The sequence below is a fragment of the Chlorocebus sabaeus genome, chromosome 2, assembly GCF_047675955.1.
Source record: "Chlorocebus sabaeus isolate Y175 chromosome 2, mChlSab1.0.hap1, whole genome shotgun sequence".
Lineage (NCBI taxonomy): Eukaryota > Metazoa > Chordata > Mammalia > Primates > Cercopithecidae > Chlorocebus > Chlorocebus sabaeus.
In genome coordinates this window covers 6,820,662-6,841,137 of record NC_132905.1, presented here as the reverse complement: position 1 = coordinate 6,841,137, position 20,476 = coordinate 6,820,662, and the positions used below count along the sequence as shown (strand labels likewise).

Genomic DNA, 20,476 nt, shown 5'->3' with positions numbered 1-20,476 from the left:
ATCCAAGTGGTTAAGAGCATGAATTTGGAGACAAGGTTTAACTCTCAGCTCTATCATTTCCTGGAGGTCCAATCTTGCACAAATGGATTAATTTCTCCAAACCTCAGTATCTTCATGTGTGAACTGGGTGTACTATTTTTCACCTCTTAAAGTCATTGGTTTATTTTAAGTGCATTTCTTACCCTGCCAATTTAATTATATAAGAGTACATCTGGCCAGGTGCAGTGGCTCACGCCTGTAATTCCAGCACTTTGGGAGGGCGAGGTGGATGGATCACCTAAGGTCAGGAGTTCAAGACCAGCCTAGCCAACATGGTGAAACCCCATCTCTACTAAAAAATACAAAAACTTAGCCGGGTGTGATGGCACTCGCCTGTAATCCCAGCTACTCAGGAGGCTGAGGCAGGAGAATTACTTGAACCCAGGAGGTGGAGATTGCAGTGAGCCGAGATTGTGCCACTGCACTCCAGCCTGGGAAACAAGAGCAAAACTCCGTCTCAAAAAAAAAAAAAAAAGAGTTCACCTGATTGCCCTTAGTTCTCCCCTCCTTCTAGGCTCTGATAATCCCTAAAAGGAAGGGGTTTACCTGCTTTGTTCACAGTTGTGTCCTCAGTAATAAACCTTGCCTGGTGCAAGGTAGGCAGGGAGGAAGTATTTGTGATAACAGCAACGTAAGGCCATCAGTACAGTGCTTGGTACACGCAGAACAGCCATCAACACAGGCAACCATCCCAGTGAACAGAGGGAGTCCATTATTTACAACGGGAAACCAGTTTTAGTTGGAAAACTATCAAATTACCAGGAATGGAAGGAACAAAACAGTTCTCCCGAGTGGCTCTTCTGGGGCCAAGCCCCCAGCACCCCACCCATGCAGGACCAGGCCCCCAAAGGCCTCGGAGCCGCCTTGTTCTAGGGTCTGGCTCCTCTGTCCTCTCCTCCCCAAAGTCAGGACTCATTTCCTGGGGCTTCAGAATTCCTATCTTCTGCTCTAGAAGGCATGGAACAAGTAGGGGAAAGGCACCACTCACCAAGTCTGCGAGGGGACGACATGGTAAAGAGGGAGAGGAGCTAGATAAAAAACAAGATGCCAGTTAAGTTTGAACTTCACATAAACAATGAAATAACGTTCCTTTCTCTGCCATCGTGGTGTGTGCTTGACTCCGCTTCTTGCCATGTCGTCTCACAAGACTTTCAGGATTAAGCAATTCCTGCCCGAGAAACAAAAGGAAAATCGTCCCATTCCCCAGTGGATTCAGATGAAAACTGGTAATAAAAACAGGTACAACTCCAAAAGGAGACACTGGAGAAGAACCAAGCTGGGCCTATAAGGAATTGCACTGGAGATGGCACACATTTATACTGTCCAAAGGTCACAATCATGTTACCACATCAAGGTGAAAATGTCGCCACTCTCTGGAGAGTTGGACATGTTTTATTGGGAATATATTTTTTCTCTCTGAACCTGTTATGAACGTGTTGGTTGGCTGGGTTCAGTAATAAATACGCGAGCCCTTTCATTTAAAAAAAAAAAGAATTTTTTTTTTTTTTTTGAGAAGAGAGCTCCCTGTGTTGCCCATCCTGGAGTACAATGGCTATTCACAGGCACAATCCTAGTGCACAGCAGCCTCCAACTCCTGGAGCCTCTAAATCCATCCTCCTGCCTCAGCCTCCCTAGTAGCTGGGACTACAGGTGAGCACCACTGTGCATGGCTATGAAATAACTTTCTAGTGAAAGTATATATCAAACATTATATGAGACGTAGTTACCCTAAAAAAAAAAAAAAGTATTTGTTGTTTATCTGAAATTCTAATTTAACTGGTTGTCCTGTATTTTCATTTGCTAAATTCGTCTGCCCTACAGAGTGGGAGGGCTGGGATTTTAACCCAGGCCTGTCTGCTCTGAGAAGACCTTTCCTGGCTCCCGCAAAATTAGGATGACACATAGGAACTTTCTGGGGTTCTCAAGGGAATTAGAAGAGGGATCTGAGTGCAAAGGGCTTTGGAGGCATTCAACTGCTACGAAACGTTAGTAAGGACAGAGATTGCACTTGCCTCAATCACAGCTGAACCCAGTGCCGAGAGCTGTAATCCCATACAGCTGGATCTTCACCGTTATGTGTTTTAATGAAAAATCGCTGATATTGCTGTCCCTAAACAGCCCACCCCCAAAATAATTAAATCATCTCAAGGGACTCTGGATCCAATATCCGCAGCAGGCCACACAAACCTCTCTCAGTTCAGCCACACGGAGCCCACGTCTGCGCGACCGAAGCTCAGGGAGGCGCCTGCCTCAGGGCCTCGTAGGTGGGACCGTGCCTGAGAGCCCTGCGCTTGCGCACTCCGAGCCCTGCGCTTGCGCACTCCACGCCCTGCACTACGCACAGGCCAGTCCAGCCCCGCCTCTGGGTGTGGGATGTGCGCACGCGCTGGCCGCTCAGAACGCGCGGGAAAGGCACGCAGCCACACCCCAAAGGCGCAGCTCGGGACAGGGGCTTCTGGAGCTTCTGGCAGCCCACCACACTCATGGCCTTTGCACCTATGGGGCCCGAGGCCTCGTTCTTCGAGGTTTTAGACCGACACAGGGAGTCCCTGCTGGCTGCCCTGAGGAGAGGTGGCCAGGAGCCCCCCAGTGGGGGAAGCCGCGTGGCCTCCAGGTACAGGAGCTGGTGCCGAAGCGCGAGGCAGCCACTCTGTAGAGAAGTCGGGCGTTCTTCCCGGCGCCGGGCTGCCTCCTAGTGTTGAGGCTGAGGAGGCACCCCTTGGAGGGCCAGCCTGGAACCCCCAAAAAGATCCTAAGTACCCGCCACCTGCTTTGAACCCTTATTTTGAACTCAAAAAGAAAGCCAGGTGTCAACCCCCCTTCTGTGGCTTCCAGGATGTTCCCTTCTGGAATGTTCCAGGAGGCTCTCTGCAGCTGGTTTGGAAGATTTCCTAAAGATCCTTTATAGGTTGGGGAGTTTGGGGTACAGTTAGCTTTGTATTTTTTAAACGTTTTTTCAGATAAAATTTTAGGTTAAACTTTAAGGTTTTTTTGTTTTGTTTTTGTTTGAGAAAGAAAATGAGTGTTGTATGTCTTCTTTCAGTAAGCGAATGGTTTTCTCAGAGTTAACAAGGACATCAACACATTTTAAGTGGTTTATAATAAGACAACATGTTTTATTGTTTTGGAAGTGGAGACAAAGTATATATTTTAAATGATGTATTTAAAATTAATTACAGGAACCCTTCAGCTATCCATGTTGGAATTAACCACGGAAAACATGGTTACGTGATTGACCACTTTCACTTAAAAATACTTTTTGTTTCCTTGACCTGCTTTCTTGGTTGATTGCTCAGCAAAGTTTTTCAGCCTTTTATTTTTAAGCCCAAACCAACCACCAAAAAATCTGAAAAACCTACAAGCAAACCAATTTTTGCAAAAGAATTTAGTTTGAGGGAGAACTTAGGAGAGTGAGGGAAAAGGAGAGTGGCAAGTCCCTTGTTAATAGCGCAGACGTAGATGAATCTGTTTGTATCTTAAAGTTGGTTACAGTATTATCCTGCAACACTTTTTTTCTCCAAACTAGGAAAAATGAGTATTTGGGTCAGTTGTTACCTCCCAATATTAGAATAGATTAAAAGTTTTAAAATTCATTTTCTGATACACAAGTTTTCAGTAAAAACTCAAGTTCCTGTGGAAATTAAAGCTCTCAACATTTTGCCTGTTTTCTAGAGTGCATTTGATTTCTCTTCCTAGACAATGAGCTTAATGGTGTTTATAACAGAACAACATTTTTTGAAGCTGATGGCTTGTGAAATTAACAGTCAGCTGACAGAAAACTGGGCTTAGTCTTCACATTTTGCTGTAGAGTGGCGTAATTGCTGCCAAGTCACCGTTTGTTGCAGAACTCACACTTTATTCTTTTTTCTTCTTTTTTTTTTTTTTTTTTTTTTTTTTTTTGAGACGGAGTCTTGCTCTGTCGCCCAGGCTGGAATGCAGTGGCCGGATCTTGGCTCACTGCAAGCTCCACCTCCCGAGTTCACGCCATTCTCCTGCCTCAGCCTCCTGAGTAGCTGGGACTACAGGCGCCCGCCATCACCCCGAGCTTATGTGTGTGTATTTTTAGTAGAGACAGGATTTCACCGTGTTAGCCAGGATGGTCTCGATCTGCTGACCTCGTGATCTGCCCGCCTCGGCCTCCCAATGTGCTGGGATTACAGGCGTGAGCCACCGCGCCCGGTCTCACAATTTTTTCTTTCCAGGGTAGTAATTAAGCGTTTTCTTTTATGTATCACTAAATTTCAGAAGAGCCGATTTTAAGGCTTGAGATTAAATAGGGTAATGTGCGACCACAAAAGGTGTTTCTTTTGAAATTTTTGCATTGTATTTTTGGGAAAGAAATTCAAAGCCAATATTGTATCACTTTTTAATTAAAACATTTATCAGTAGTATGTCAAATTTGTATTAAAGTTCAGCTAGATTATGGTAGGTTAATATGAAGTGTAGATAAAAATATAGTCATTAATGTAAAAGGGAGACCTTCAATTGGTAATTGCTTGAGAAGTAAAATTACAAGCAAATGAAATTTATTTGTAAATACAGTTGCTTTAATGCAGTAGTAAAGGTTTAATGGGAGAGATAATTATTGGCATGAATTACCTAGTCTTTCTCTTTTTTAAAAAATCCCTTCCCAATTACCTAGTCTTAAAAAAGAATAAAATAAAAAGTTACTTTAATATTGATCTGGGAAAATCTTACATATTATAAAGTCAAAATTTATGATTAAGATGGAATCATGCTGTGTTTATTGTTTCAGTTCTGAGGTTCTTGTATCTATAGAAAATATTATCCAAGACATAATCACAAGCTTGGCAAGAAACGAAGCACCTGCGTTCACGATAGACAACAGATCAAGCTGGGAAAACATAAAGTGGGCATTTTGCATTTTTATTTTTTAAATGCAGTATCTATGTCATTATTCGAATTATTTGAGTTAGAGTTCTGGTCATTTTTTTTTTTTCATTTTATTGCCATTACCGTGCCAAAAAAAAGAATTTAGGGAGTTTACATAATACATACCATACAGAGAGGTGATGTAAACTAGAAGTAGGTGTGAAAGATGAGGCAAAGGGAAAACAATGCTAGCACCAACAGAATGGAGCACCAGAAGATGTTAGAATTCCAAATGCATGTGGTAAAGTCTCATAATTTTGCTAAAAATAGACACTAAACTTGGAGCTATGCTTTCTAGCAGAGGGGGAGATGTCATGGGTGCAATTCTCATACATACCACAAAAGCAAACCACTTGCTCACGGGAAGTATAACCAATCCTGATACCAGACCAAAATAAAAGTATCCTGAACATATAGCACATTTAAGCCTTTCTCCTAACAGACCTTCTACCCCTGCTAAGTCATGTGTCCAAAAAGGGTAAAATCAGCAAACAGCTTTATCAGAATTATTGAACCTGATTATACAGGTTTTTTTCAGCCTCTCATATTTTGTAAGAGGTACAGAAACAAAATGAAAGGAATTTTGAGTCTCCTTCCTCACTATTGTTTTATGATCTATATAAGTAATATAAGCTGTGTACTTTACAGTCATGTTTTGAAAGATGGATTTTACCTAGCTTTGAAGCAGCTTACACCTGACATATCCACCTAGTGCCTTCTGCCACCTTTAGGGGAAGTTTGGCAGTTCAGCTTAACAACCTAATAAAATTGCTATTTTATGTAGTGTAATTTTGCAAGTAAACCAGAAATGAAACATTTCAAAGCTTATTAAATTGAGTAAAATTATTAAATGAGTAGATTATTAAAATGAGTAAAGTACTAATTGTGAAATATTTGAAAACGTTTTACATACACCAAAAATGTCTTCCCAGGAAAAAAGTATGCACACACACACAAACACACTCCCACACCCGCTAATCAAAGGTATTAGCTTATTTATGTTAAATGGTTTATCTTGGTGCCTCTGTTTGTCACAAATCTAATTTCCTAGTTATCACCTGGAATGATCTATGCTTTCAAACCAGTTGATCCTAAGCTTCAGTGCTTAAATTGAGAAGAAGTGTGGGTTTTAAAGACCATAAGTATATATTGTTTGGTGTTTAGAAGTTGTCTTTTTCACTTTATTCCTTTGCTTTAAACAAAACGACAGGTTTGAAGATTCTGTAGGTCTTCAGATGGTATCCCATTGCACCACAAGAAAGATCAAAAGTGATTCACCAAAATCAGTTAAAAAATTTGGTAAGTTAATTGTTCTTAGCTTTTGGTAATAAAGGATAAATAAATTTAGTTATCTTCTTAATTTTATTTGTTCCTAGTTAAATAATTTTACTTGTTTTAATAGACCACTTTTGTACATAAAATAAATTTCTAGAATTTTTCATTGTCAATAACTATGAAAGTAGGTTATCAACATAAACATATTTTTCAAGGTATATGGTTCAGTGCAAAATCATCCTCTTAGTTTTGCTGTCCATAGAGCAATTAATTTTAACTGATTCCTCAGGTAATTGTTCTGTACTTAACCCTCCCATTTTGGAAAGATAATTTTTTAAATGTTAACTGAAGTTAAGTTAAAATCCTTGATAGCAGTATCTTTTGAATCATTAAGAGAAATGACGAGCAACTTATTTGTTGAATCTTACTTTCCAGCTCTAATCCTTAAAATATTGTCCATGATTTATAAGTTAGTACAGAGCAACACTTATGCAACCAAAAGGTAAATATATTGTTCTAGTAAATTACTCTTTAAAATATAATGTGAGAATTACTTGGATTAACTTTTATTATATACTTTGAAAAGTTACATAAGACTAAACTATGGCTCATAATTTACTTTTTTTACATGTTGTGTTTTCATCCAGTTAAAGCTTTCTTCGGTTAACACTCTAATACTTGTCATATTCAAAGAGAATATGGTTAATTAAAAAAATGTATTTTAAATTTTCACAGAGACATATATTACACTGACAGCCAACTCTTTGGCAACCAGACTGTTGTGGACAATATTATCAATGACATTTCTTGTATGTTAAAAGTGTCAAGGAGGAGTCTGCATATAGTAAGTAGTACCTAATACAAAACATTTTATTTTAAAACAAAATGCTTGCATAAAACATAATTTTAAAACATAATATAGCCTGGATATAATTTGATGCTGCATTTTTCTCACTATAAATTTAAATAATAGATTCTCAATATATTCCTTTGGGTGAATGGACCAAACTGATGAATTACCAAATATTTTTAATTCCTGAATACCTTTACATATTTTCTCTTTCGTCTCTTAAATTTCAATCCAAGTGAAAATACCAATAATTTAGCAGATGAACATGAGGAGTGACTTAATAGCATAAAACATATTCGTGAAACAGGTTTCAAATATGTCTATTATTTTTTGCAGTTATCTACATCAAAAGGTTTAATTGCCGGCAACTTAAGGTATATCGAGGAAGATGGCACCAAAGTGAATTGTACCTGTGGTGCAACAGTAAGAAGCATCATCGATGTTTTCACAGCTTTAACTCTTTTAGCTCCTTCAGTTTTGAAGCCTAATTGTATTTCTTGCTTTGTTATGTAACCTAGAGCTTAAGATTTCAAAATAAAACTGAAAGATGAGTAGGAATATGCTTTACAGTACTGTACATTACATAGTTTCAAAATATGCTAATTGTCAAATGTCAGATTGAAATAAGCATACATATACAACTCTTTAAAAATGCACCATTATTTTCAGATAAAGTGTAGCTTGATCATTTTAGCGTGGTTATTTAGTAATCTTCATTAAATGTTCTGGTTCTGAAAGCGGTATTTTTAATACTAAACTATTTGCTGGGCTTAGATACAAAGAGAGTCCACAATACTAAAGCTAGTACCCCTGTTGGGAGAATTGCTGTGAGTCATATGCCGGTTTTCTCACTGAGGGGTAAAGCTGTTTTCTACTATTTTTTAACAGAGGAATAAGTCTCTGATGACTGGTATGGTCAAAGAAAAATAAAAACAGAGGGCTTTGTGATCAACTAAAAAATGTGGTTTTTTGCTTTTTATGTGAGATAAAAACTGTTTTTCTTTTGTTTGTTTGTTTTTGTTTTTTTAAAAGGCTGTTGCTGTGCCATCTAATATTCAAGGAATTCGGAGTATCCTTTAAGTGGGAAAACTATTTAAACTTTTGGAATGTTCATTCATTCATTCATTCCTTTGGTAAGCCAAGCCTTCATAATGTGTAAGGAACAAGTTAGACCCTATAGCAGTCAAGATGAACACACCATGGTCCTTTCTTTAGGACTCTTTTAGGAGCTCAACATCTAGTGGAAGAGACAGATATCTGAATATATGAATAGATATGTTTATATGTTTGAAGGTACAAATTAAAATGTTGTATCTGTAGCTGCTTTTGAGTTATCTATATGGCACCTTAATTTAGTTGGTGATTAAACTGAAATACTCTTGCTTTCAAATTATCAGCCTTAACTTCACAGATTTAGTTACAGATGCAAAGTTTGTATTAATTGTAGAAAAAGATGCAACATTTCAGCGGCTCCTAGATGACAACTTTTGCAACAAATTGTCTCCATGCATCATGATTACGGTATATTATCTAACTTTACTATAATTCCAATACTAATATATACTGTTATCGTGATTGGTAAGAGGATTTACAATATTATCTACACAACGTCCTGTTTTCAAAATAATGCATCCTTTGGGATCATAGAACAGAAATTTCCAAGGCATTTATTCAAACATCCTCAAAGCTGGCTGTCACCTCAAGTTCATTTTTTTTTTTTAAATAGAGACAGGGTCTCGCTCTGTTGCCCAGGCCAAAGTACCATGGCATGATCATAGAGCGCTGTAACCTTGATAAGTTCATGTTTCTAAAACCACACTCAAAAGCTTTCTTCCTTGAAGAGCTGAGCGTTCCTGCCACTTGTCCTGTGGCTATCAATGCAGATACTGCAATGAGGTCCACACGTCAGAATCAGTTTGACTTACTGCTCACATCCCATGGTCAACAAGTCCTTTTGAATTGGCCTTGGGAATCTCTTTCATTTCAGCCCTTTCCCCTTAATCCTTCCCGTTTCATTCCGACACAAGACAACCACCTGGTAGGCTGCAGACAGGCCCCCGACTTCAATCATCTCTCACTCGACCTACCTGACTCCCTGCCACACCAGACCTGTCATTTCCCTCCTCGCCAGTTCAAAATCTTTTGATTTTGTCTGATACTTCTGCTCTAAATCTGGATGCCTCTGTGGAAATGGTCAGCCCTTCTAAGACTCCATTCCACCTCGTCTCCAGGGCAGCGCTCCTCGCTGCCTCCACAAACATCCCTCACAAACGCCTCTCAAGAAGGGGCTGGGACTCGAGGGCCATATTAGGAAGAGCCATTTTCCACCAGGTCCTTTAATACTGTTTGACTCTTCTACTGTGTTCATGTGCTATTATTTTTCCCAAAGAACATTGTGAAAATACACTAAGTACCCATGATGAGCTAGGAGCCCTGCTAAGCACTTGACGTAGTGAGAGTTCACATTTACTGGTGTTTATCACATATCAACTTGTAAAGGCTCTCAACAGCCTTAGGAGGTAGGTACTAACATCATCGTCACCTTAATAATGGGGTACTGGAATGCAGGAAGGTATTTTTACCACATCTCGATGGCTATTCAAAACCAGGACTGGATTTGAATAGTTGAACTCCATGTTACTATAATGCCATCACTCGGTGTGACAGGCATATTTATGTTGATTTTATAGATAAAGCCATGGCCTAAAGAGACTAAGAAACTTGCCCAACATCACACCACTGATGATGGGCAGAGAGGGAATTCAAACAGTGGTAACCCAAAGCCCATTCTGAATCTCTAGGGCTACTCTGCACTCTTCCTCTGCTCCCTGTTTCATTTGGTTTTCTGCTTTTCTCTAACATTGTTGTAACACTCTTCAGTTTACTTTTCTACATAATTATTATTCTAATGACTTCATAATACTATCCCACCAGTTAAGTTTTATTAAACCCTAAATTTAAGCCAGGTACTCTTCTAAGTGCTTTATGATTATTAAATAATTTAATTCCTATAATAATCTTATATGTTGTCACAGAGCCCCAAACCACAGAGTGGTTTTGTTACTCATTCATGTTCTTGTTGCTAAGAAGTAGCAGAGCTGAGATGCGAACTCAGGCTGCCTGGCCCCGCAACTGGTGCAGATCACCACTGCACTATGCTGCCTCTCCACATCCCTGTTGTTAGATATTTTGGCTATTTATATTAGTTTTTGCCATTTTAAATAACACTTTAGTGAGCATCTTTAAATATGTAGGGTGTTTATTATTTCTGTTTTTGCTGAAATATTTCCTTAGGATCATTTCCTAGGACTGGCATAATTCACAGTCCTTCACTCTGTTTGTACATAATGTACAATTTTTTTCACAGTCAACACCAGGCTTTCAGCACCTGAAATCCAAGGTAGGAAGATGTAACCTTTTTTTTTTTTTTTTGATGCTGTGACTCAGATATGAACCAGGGTTGCTGTGGCCACATGCAGAGTACTAACCATTGTATGAGCATAACTTGTAATTTTTCTATTATTATTATTATTATTTTGAGATAGAGTTTCACCCTTTTTGCCCAGGCTGGAGTGCAATGGCGTGATCTCAGCTCAATGCAACTTCTGCCTTGTAGGTTCAAGTGGTTCTCCTGTCTCAGCCTCCTGAGTACCTGGGATTACAGGCATGTACCACCACACCTGGCTAATTTTGTATTTTTAGCAGAGACGGGGTTTCACCACGTTGGCCAGACTGGTCTCAAACTCTTGACCTCAGGTGATCTGCCCACCTTGGCCTCCCAACATGCTGGGATTATAGGTGTGAACCACTACGTCCAGCCTAACTTTTAAATTATTAATAAGAGTGTAGTTGTAACCATTTTATTCTTCTGAAGTTAAAATTCTTAATTTTCATCTTGCTTTTAGGGAAAGGGAGTTCCTGATCTAAACACAAGACTTTTAGTCAAGAAACTCTGGGATACATTTCATGTTCCTGTTTTCACTCTTGTAGATGCTGATCCACATGGTAATTTATCATTGGACTATTTACAACAATAGTCATAACTAAATCATATTTGTAGTTGTGTTTTTTTGTTGTTGTTGTTTTTGTTTTTTTTTTTGTTTTTTTTTGAGATCGAATCCTGCTCTGTCACCCAGGCTGAAGCGCAAAGGCGCGATCTCGGCTTGCTGCAACCTCTGCCTCCCAGGTTCAAGTGATTCTCCTGCCTCAGCCTCGAGTAGCTGGAACTACAGGCACATGCCACCATGCCTGGCTAATTTTTTGTAGTTTTAGTAGAGATGGGGTTTCACCATGTTGGCCAGGCTGGTCTCGAACTCCTGACCTCAGGTAATCTGCCCACCTGAGCCTCCCAAAGTGCTGGGATTACAGGTGTGAGCCACTGTGCCCAGCCTGTAGTTGTGTTTTCTACTCTCAGGACACTTTTATAAAACATTTTAAAAGAAAATAATTACATTAAAATTAGGTCTATAATTATTTGAGACAATTTATTGTTATTTTGTCATATTAAACTGAGAACGATAAATTTTCACTGGCGATGTCCACAAAATTAAAATTATAGATAGTAGATAAACTTTGAGAGTGCAAATTAACCGGTAATATGTAAACTTTCTTTTAACAGGCATAGAAATAATGTGCATCTATAAGTATGGATCTATGGTAAGTATAGAAAAGCAGTTTTCTTTTTTTATTATTTAGATATTTTATATTCACTGAGGTGATTTCTGCATTTACTAATCACCCCCAAGTAGGCTGAGAGTACCCAGAGTGTACCAGAGGGCCTAGTATCCTATTCTAGGAGCAATCTGTGTGTCGGCGGCTGTGACTCCGGCTCCCAGTATGACCAGTGCAACCACAGATGACAGAGTGGGATTAGCTATGGGCAAGTGGCATTATTATCCTGCACTCTCTTGGCATACTGAAGGAACTGTGGGGCTCTGGGGTAATAACAACACTGTCTAATCACCAAATATACTCTAAATATTATATAGAGCCTTGAATTCTGACTTTTCTAATCCCTTTTCTCCCACTATAAGGAGAAATGGAAACAATAAATGTCACTGCCAGTGTCTACAATTACCATATACGAGTGGCCTCACAGTGTGGCCTGAAGCCAGCAGCATCAGCATCATCTGGAAGATTCTTAGAAATGCAAATCTCAGTTCCCATCCAGAACTACCGAGCCAAAATCTCTAGGGGTGGGATCCTCCAAGGGATTCTGATGCATGGCAAAATTTATAGCAGATGAAAAGGATGGTGGAGCAGGGTGTAAGATGGGGAATCATGAACAATAAGAAATGTAGGTCAGAGAGCTTCATTTATAGTTTGCTTTAGAAAATTAATTCAGAAACACTACATAGAAGTTGTTGTTGTTGTTCTTTTGTTGCTGTTTTGAGACAAGGTCTCACTTTGTCACCCAGGCTGGAGTGTGGTGGTACAGTGACAGCTCACTGCAAACTTGGACTTTTGAACTCAAGCCATCCTCCTGCCTTGGTCTCCCAAAGTGCTGGGATTACAGGCATGAGCCACCACACTTAACCCAGAAAGTTTTAACACATTCACTAAAAGCCCAGCTTAGCATAGCTCCTGATGGTTTTCTTACTTCTGTGGGCTCTGGGCATGTGAAGCCAGCTTTAGTACTTGTCCTTCTTAATAAGTGAAAAATTTGACTGAAAAACAAGAATGCTAATTTTCTGCAATTTAGCCTCACCTAATACACTTTTGTTCTTTGTTTTAGTCTATGTCTTTTGAAGCTCATCATCTCACAGTTCCAGCTATTAGATGGCTTGGTCTTCTCCCTTCTGATCTGAAAAGGTTAGATAGTATAGCAGAACTAGGATATTTAAAATGACAATTCATTGTCATATGTAACAATAAGCCTAAAAAGTCACTACAAGGAAAAGCTCTTAATGTTTTTTCTTTATATTGTCCACAATGACTTATGATTATATAATTATGAATTAAATTCATTAATGTTTCTGTTTCAACTAAAATACCTAACACATGAATTTGGTTAATGTGTTACACTTTCAGCTAGCTAAGAACTGTTTTTGTTTTACTTTTATGGTGAAGACATTTTATACACTGTTTGTACTTAAAAGTACAATACATTGTAGGCCGGGCACATGGTGGCTAATGCCTGTAATCCCAGCACTTTGAGAGGCCAAGGCGGGTGGATTGCTTGAGGCCAGGAGTTTGAGACCAGCCAGGGCAACATGACAAACCCTGTCTCTACTAAAAATACAAACATTAGCCAGGTGTGGTGGTGCATGCCTGTAATCCCAGCTACTGGGAAGGCTGAGGCACAAGAATTGCTTGAACCTGGTAGACAGCAGTTGCAGTGAGCCACAATCGCACCACTGCACTCCAGCCTGGGTGATAGAGTGAAAATCTGTCTCCAAAAAAAAAAAAAAAAAAAAAAAAAACGAACAACCAAAAAAAAGGTACAATACAGTAAATCCAATTAAATTGTAACCATTGACAACATCATTTGCCATATGAGTCAATTTTGTCGTAGATTTAAATTTTTAACTTCAAAAGAAAAATATCATTTTAAGATTGTTAAAATTTGGGAACCTCAAGTTTGGCAAGTTTACTATATATGCTCATTATAGAAAAAAATACTAAGTAACAAGTTAAATATCACCTACATATCAGCAGCCTTACCTTTGTAAATTTTTTTTCTGTGCATAGCCATAACTTTTTCACAAAACTGAGATCATACTCTGTTATTTTGTAATCTGCTTTTTTTAAAACACAACACAATGTGATCACTTTTCCATGTCAATAAAGTACATTTCTTATTTTAGCATCTTTTGTTGCTGAGTTTTAATTCTAGATGTGCTAGTGTTTATTCAGCCATCCCCTCATAGCCATTTAGGTGGTTTCCAAATCTCTGTTCTGATAGGTAGTGCTTTGATGGAATCTCTTGTAACTAAATCTCTACGCACATCCTTAATTAGTCCCTCAGGCTGAATTCCCAGAAGAACTGGTGGGTCAAAGAGGATCCCTGTAATCAGGGTTTGACTGCTGTCTGGATAGATTAAGTATCTTGCTTTCTCTGAAGAGTAAGAGTCCACCTGTCCCTCAGCTTACTGCATTAACATTTTTTTTCACCTCTGCTAATGTGATATTTTAAAATGTTTTCTTATTGTTGTAATTGGTCAGTAAGAATGAATTTAAACATGTTTATTGGATTTCTTTAAGTGGTGAGCAATCCTTGATAACAGGTGCTTGTTTCCTAAATATGGAATGTGAACAGGTTTTGGGTGATCAGCCACTTTCTACAAAATGAGGGTCCAAGAGGAAACATTTCATTTTTTATTTTTGAATATTTACACGCCAGTGAATTAACGTGTTCAATTTAGTGCATGTGTGTCATGGTCAAAATCCCTTGGGGGTAATCTGTTTGTATAAAAACAATTTTAACACAAATTCAAGACATGATCTGATAATTATTAAGGTGAATGGCTTCAAGAAACTCTAGCTGCATCTCATAAATTCTATCAGTGCACTAAAAAGCCATTCCAAATGAATATACGATCAAAGGAAAAACACTATGGTAGCTACAGAAGCGGGCTGCAAGGAAAATCCTCTAGGCCTCCCTTTCAATCAAATTGTCACCCCTATCCAAGAGCTGCCCCTGGCAAATGGTCATAATTATGGACACATTGAAAAAGACTCTCCTGGGAAATCTAGGATTTGTGACTTCAAAAGGTAGACCACACCATAAATCCAGGACCTCTCATGTTCTATTTTTAAAACACATACCATAATAAAGTTATATTCCATGTTTTTCAAATTTAAAACTAGACAGGTAAGAATGTGTTGTGTGTGTATGTGTAAAGTGATAAAAGTGAGAGAGTGTGTGTGTGTGTGTGTGTGTGTAAAGTGATAAAAGTGAGAGACTAATTTCCATGGTCCAGAATCTTCAATGAATTATGAAGAATTAAATACTCAATGGAACCTAAAGTCCCTCAGTGAATCTCAGCCATTGGCCATGCATATTTGAGATCACTGCCAGAAGAGTGTGAGGCTCTGAGAGGCTTAACTGTACATTATTAAGCTGCCCTGGTATCTATATACATGATGGTAGTGCTATTGGCATTTAATAACCAATATCAGTCTTCCTGTCATCCTGTCATCATCCCACGAGTGTGACATGAAGGAAAACAAAAACTTTAGAATCTTACTGTGGAAACACAAACTTCCACTATGAACTTGAAAACTTGCTGGTCTTGAGACATGACAGATCCCCTCAATCCTGGATGTAAGAGGTAGATCTGTACTAATTTTCCTATTTCTGAGTTTCTTGAAGTAGTATAATAAATACAGGCAAAAATACATGACAATCAAGTTACAGAAACACTTTTTTACTGATTTTTTTCACCTACTTTTTTCCAGGTTAAATGTACCTAAAGATAGTTTGATTCCACTGACAAACAGGGACCAAATGAAACTTGACAGTATCCTGAGGAGACCTTATGTTACCTGCCAACCATTTTGGAGAAAAGAAGTATGTTTCTTTTTACAATTCAAGTGTTGCATGTTTAATTGTTTTTACTTTAGTAGTGGCTATTCACGTCGTATTTTGAAAATATCCCTCTTGAAATTTTATATGACACGACTAACATAAGTGTTGCTTGGCGGTAAATAGTTGTTGAAATTGAGTCATATGAATGCTAATAGATGAGATCAGTGAATACAGCTGGCCTGTTTTTATCCTTATCATGGTTATATACACATTCTTGACGGCTGTATCATAGTTTGTGGGATTAAAAAAAGGAAGAAGAAATCATAAAGATTCAGACTATCCCTAATTACTGAAGACAGCATACAGAGTATTCTCACTCCAGATATTTTTAGCTGTAGCAGCTCTAGAATATTCTGGCTGACCCTTAAGGCTATTGTCCCTGGTTTTGGAGAATAACGCAATTCTAGATTACTAGTTTGTTGAACTGACAGAAATGCAGCTAAGAACTCTGCTATGAGTATATTTTACTTTTATTGACAGATGGAAATAATGGCAGACTCTAAAATGAAGGCAGAAATTCAAGCTTTGACTTTCCTATCATCAGATTATCTTTCCAGAGTGTACTTACCCAACAAATTAAAATTTGGAGGATGGATATAAAAATAAATCAGAAGAACTTCTGATTGCCAGAGGCTTTTCATTAGTTTTGTTTTGATTGGCAAATACTATTGTGGAAAGAACATATATTATATTCTTAATTCTTAAAGGTGAAATAAAATAACTTTCCGTTAATTTTTTTTTTTTTTTTTTTGTCAAAACAAATGCTGTACTCCAGTTTTCTTTAGAAGGCCTTATTCTATCCTCTGTAGAGACAGATTTCTATCCTATCTTCTAAAGTAAATTATAAAAGAATATGTTATTTTGACCTTTAAATTATGTTTGAAAAAATAATATTTTATACATGTCATCAAAGTCTACAAAATACTTTATTTACCTTCTACGATATAACTAATGTTAAGGCATAAAGTATCTTACTGGTAACAGAAATCATAATGATCTGAATTTGAGATGTTGCAAATGAACTGTGGTATCCAGTAGTTTCTGCTTACATTTTCCTTTGCCTTTATACTTAGGGGTCTTACTCCATTAATTCATTTGTTAAGTTAGTAAAATTTGGTATGAATAAATATTTGGATTGATATAGTCTTCAGTGTTTTGCTTTATTTTGTATTGAGCCTACTTTTTATTGATAATATTATTTATTTGAAAAGTTTCTCCAAGGTCTTGAATGCTTCTCTAGTCTAGGTCTGTAGAACAAAAAACTTCTTCAGTTTTAAGATCTACAAAAGTCTCAGATTTTAATAAGCTACTTCTCCAACAGTAAATATGTGACCTTTTCCCTCCATAAACCTATCTTAATTTTGCCAGAGATGAGTTTTATGATTTTATTCTGTGCTTTCAGTAAACCTTTAATTGCACTGAAAGTTTCTTGTGCTTGCAAGCAAGAATAAGAATTTATAGAAGCACAGAAATATTAAGTTAGTTATTTTGCAAAGAGAAATGGTAACAATAATAATAATATATACCATTTCTGAGAACTTATATGTGCCAATCACTGCTGATTCAGTGTCTCATTCAATTCTCCCAAGGACCTTGTAATTACTCTGTCACTACACCATGGTTTACAGGTGAGAACACTGAGGATGCTATTTGTCCAAAGCCACAATAATACCAGGGGACAATACTACTACTTACCTCAAGAAAATGTGGGTCTCAATGCAAAATGTAAATGTGGGATCCCTTTTTATTAAGAATTTCAAGATGATAGCAGCAGAGAATTAAACCAAGCACAGGCCCTTCTTAGTCTGGGGTCCTGGGTGACTTCACAGGTTGTACACCTGTGAGGCTGGGCCTGCCCGAGAGGTATGTAGTAAGGACTAAATAAGGTAATATAATGATAAAGGAAAATACATACATAGCACTTGCTATGCGCTAGGTATTTTTGTAGGTGCTTTGCAAACAATAATTCACTGCATCTTCATAGAAACCTTATAAGCTAGGTACTTTTTTAAAAATCCCCATTTTACAGGTGAGAAAACAAAGGTACAGAAAGGTTAAATAACTTTCCCAAGGTCACAAAACTAATAAGCAGTGGAGCTGGGACTTAAACCCAGAAAGTCTGGGTACCATGGTGCTAGTACAGGTAAAGTACTTCACGTGTGGTCTGTGTGCACACTGCGGGGAAAGGTCTGCAAGTCTTATTGTTGGCTAGTGTCAAATCAAGATCCCCCGATACCATATGTACAATTAACAAATATGTTATATTCCCTGGTCACATAGGAACCAAACATTTCATTTTGAAAACATTCTGGTATGCTGTTAATTTTACTTACTCGTGAGACTGTCAAAAATTGTAAAAACATTTTTATAAATAAGAAAAAATTTCCTCTGAATTTATACCATACTTACTCCTTTAACATGTAACAGTGTCACTGAACTTTGGTATGCTTTGTAAAGGAAGAAATTACTAATTTAAAAATATGTTTAACCCACAACACATCTGGCTTAGGATATACTATCAAAATGGGAAGGAGTCACAAATCTACGATAGTCATTCAAATTTAAAAATAAATTTGAAAAAGACAGATCCCTCCAGTTTGGATAATTAAGTCATCTTAAGTTTATTATTGCAAATTTACTTAAAATAATTTTCAGTTATTTGGGAAACAAAAATGGAAGGAGAGCACTATGTATAGTTTGACGTTACTACCTATCTTTATTAGATGAAAATGAAAAATTAATGCTAGTAGATATTTGGGAACCATCTAGAATTCTAATTCTAGAGATTTCTTTCTAAAAAGGATTACCATAATACTTAGCATTTAAAATGGTAACTGATAACAGTCATCCCATCTACCATCATCTACTGTATCTAATTTGGATACTTCCATAATTTTAATCAAGAAAGAACATTAGATTGGAATCTTTGTAATTAAAGTTTTTAAAAACGAATGCAACAAGATCAGGCACAGTGGCTCACACCTGTAATCCCAGAGCTTTGGGAGGCCCAGGCAGGAGGAGGATTGCTTGAACCCAGGCGTTCAAGACCAGCCTGGGAAAAATAATGGGACTCCCATCTCAATTTTTAAAAATTACTTGGGCATGGTGACACACGTCCATAGTCTCATCTACTTGGGAGGTTGAGGTGGAAGGATCACTTGAGACCAAGAGTTCAATGCTGCAGTGAGCTATGATCGCACCACTGCACTCCGGCCTGGGTGACAGAGTGAGACTTTGTTTCAAACAACAATAACAACAAAAACCAGTACAACAAAAAGGTGCCCAGAAACTCTTAGTTTTCCCTGAAGGGCTCATAATGACCCTAACAAAGTAAAAGCTGCTTGTAATACCCCCCGTTTTCTGAGAAATTAGATTATAATCATTGGTGATACTAAGTGATTTCAGAAAGTTATAAGTTCATAGGGAAGAAAAACCATAGTGCACTTTACAAAAATAAGGAAAATCCTCCAGGGTTTCCATCTACGAATTCCTTACTGAGTGTCTCAGTTGAGCCGCTAGTTTGATGTAGATAATCTGTTCAGTGCTGCTGAAAAGAACAGACTTTCTAAGCTGTATATACATGTACATTAAAAGATTTTCAACGGAATATTTTTGTAGTGAAATATTGAGAAACGTGTACTTCTGTTTGCTAAATGAACTTCTGTTCACTGTTACACAGATAGGTATCCCAAGTAAACAATCCTGTAGAAACAAGCCAAGGTCGCCCTCTGCTGGCAAACGCTCACTGTGCTCTCAACTCCTTCCACTATTTTGGGTGGAAATTTCTTTGAAATGTTTTCAAGTCATTATCTTAAGGAATGGGGTGAAAGAGTCTTGAGTCACAACAAAAGAGTTTGGGGAAAACCAAGAGGGTTTCTGTGTGATACACTCAACAGGAATCTGCTTTGTTAATCCGCTTTGGATGCCCCAATTCCCGGTAAAGCCACACTTAATGTGTGCTTCTTTGCAACCAAGCTGTTCACAAAACTGTAAGCCAACATAGTACATCTCTTATTAAAAATTCAAAATGAAAAGTAACTCATGCTAAGAATATAGGCATGTTCAGTTTCCATTCACCTAGCAATTAAATAGAAACTGTACTTATTCATAAATATTCCCTGTGTAAAAAATGGCAGAAAAGTTTACCAGTTTGAACGATAGTCACTACCAAAATTTAATTATTTTTCTATTGTTTAATTATTTTCACCTATATTGTATGGATCAATAATCATACAATCATACCCATGGACAAAATTTTACTGATCTCACAGGGCATGGTGGCTCACGCCTGTAATCCCAGCACTTTGGGAGGCCAAGGTGGGCGGATCACAAGGTCAGGAGTTCAAGACCAGCCTGACCAACATAGTGAAACCCCATCTCTACTAAAGATACAAAAATTAGCCAGGCGTGGTGGTGTGCACCTGTAATCCCAGCTACTGGGGAGGCTGAGTCAGGAGAATTACTTGAGTCCTGGGGGCGGAGGTTGCAGTGAGCCGAGATTGTGCCACTGCACTCCAGCCTGGGCGACAGGGCAAGATTCCATCTAAAAAATAAATAAATAAATAAAAAATTACTGCTCTCCCTTTTTGTTTCTAGGAGGGAAAACATAAATCAGCATAATCTGCCACCTGTGGAAGTGTAGAGTTCGGTTTTGGGGCAGGCTGCTTGCATTCCAATTCTGCCTCTACTCATTGCCTCTATGGCTGGGACAATTTACAACCTGATCTCAGTTTCATCAACCATAAAATAGGAGTAACAACAATAATAATGACTTGGTAGGGTCATGGTGAGGATTAAATGAGATTATTCATGTAACAAGAGTCTTGGAATATTAGCTATAATATTTGGGCGAGCATACTGCTCCTTAGTGGTTCCACTGATGGTATATG

General features: G+C 38.0%; 1 protein-coding gene across 2 annotated transcripts; it reads left to right on the top strand.

Annotated features, from left to right (window-relative positions):
• Window positions 1–2,457: 2,457 nt before the first annotated feature.
• On the top strand, window positions 2,458–16,730 carry SPO11 (SPO11 initiator of meiotic double strand breaks). 2 transcript variants are annotated; one of them, XM_008013363.3, is made up of 13 exons: window positions 2,458–2,653; window positions 4,796–4,909; window positions 6,143–6,231; window positions 6,643–6,709; window positions 6,943–7,051; window positions 7,394–7,480; window positions 8,090–8,126; window positions 8,469–8,578; window positions 10,963–11,062; window positions 11,676–11,713; window positions 12,792–12,868; window positions 15,458–15,569; window positions 16,068–16,730. In XM_008013363.3, exons 1-13 carry the CDS (start codon window positions 2,523–2,525, stop codon window positions 16,185–16,187), a joined length of 1,191 nt encoding a protein of 396 aa, XP_008011554.3. In that variant the 5' UTR covers window positions 2,458–2,522; the 3' UTR covers window positions 16,188–16,730. The 2 variants fall into 2 exon arrangements, with proteins under 2 accessions (XP_008011554.3, XP_037838189.2); XM_037982261.2 differs by lacking the exon at window positions 4,796–4,909.
• Window positions 16,731–20,476: the final 3,746 nt, after the last annotated feature.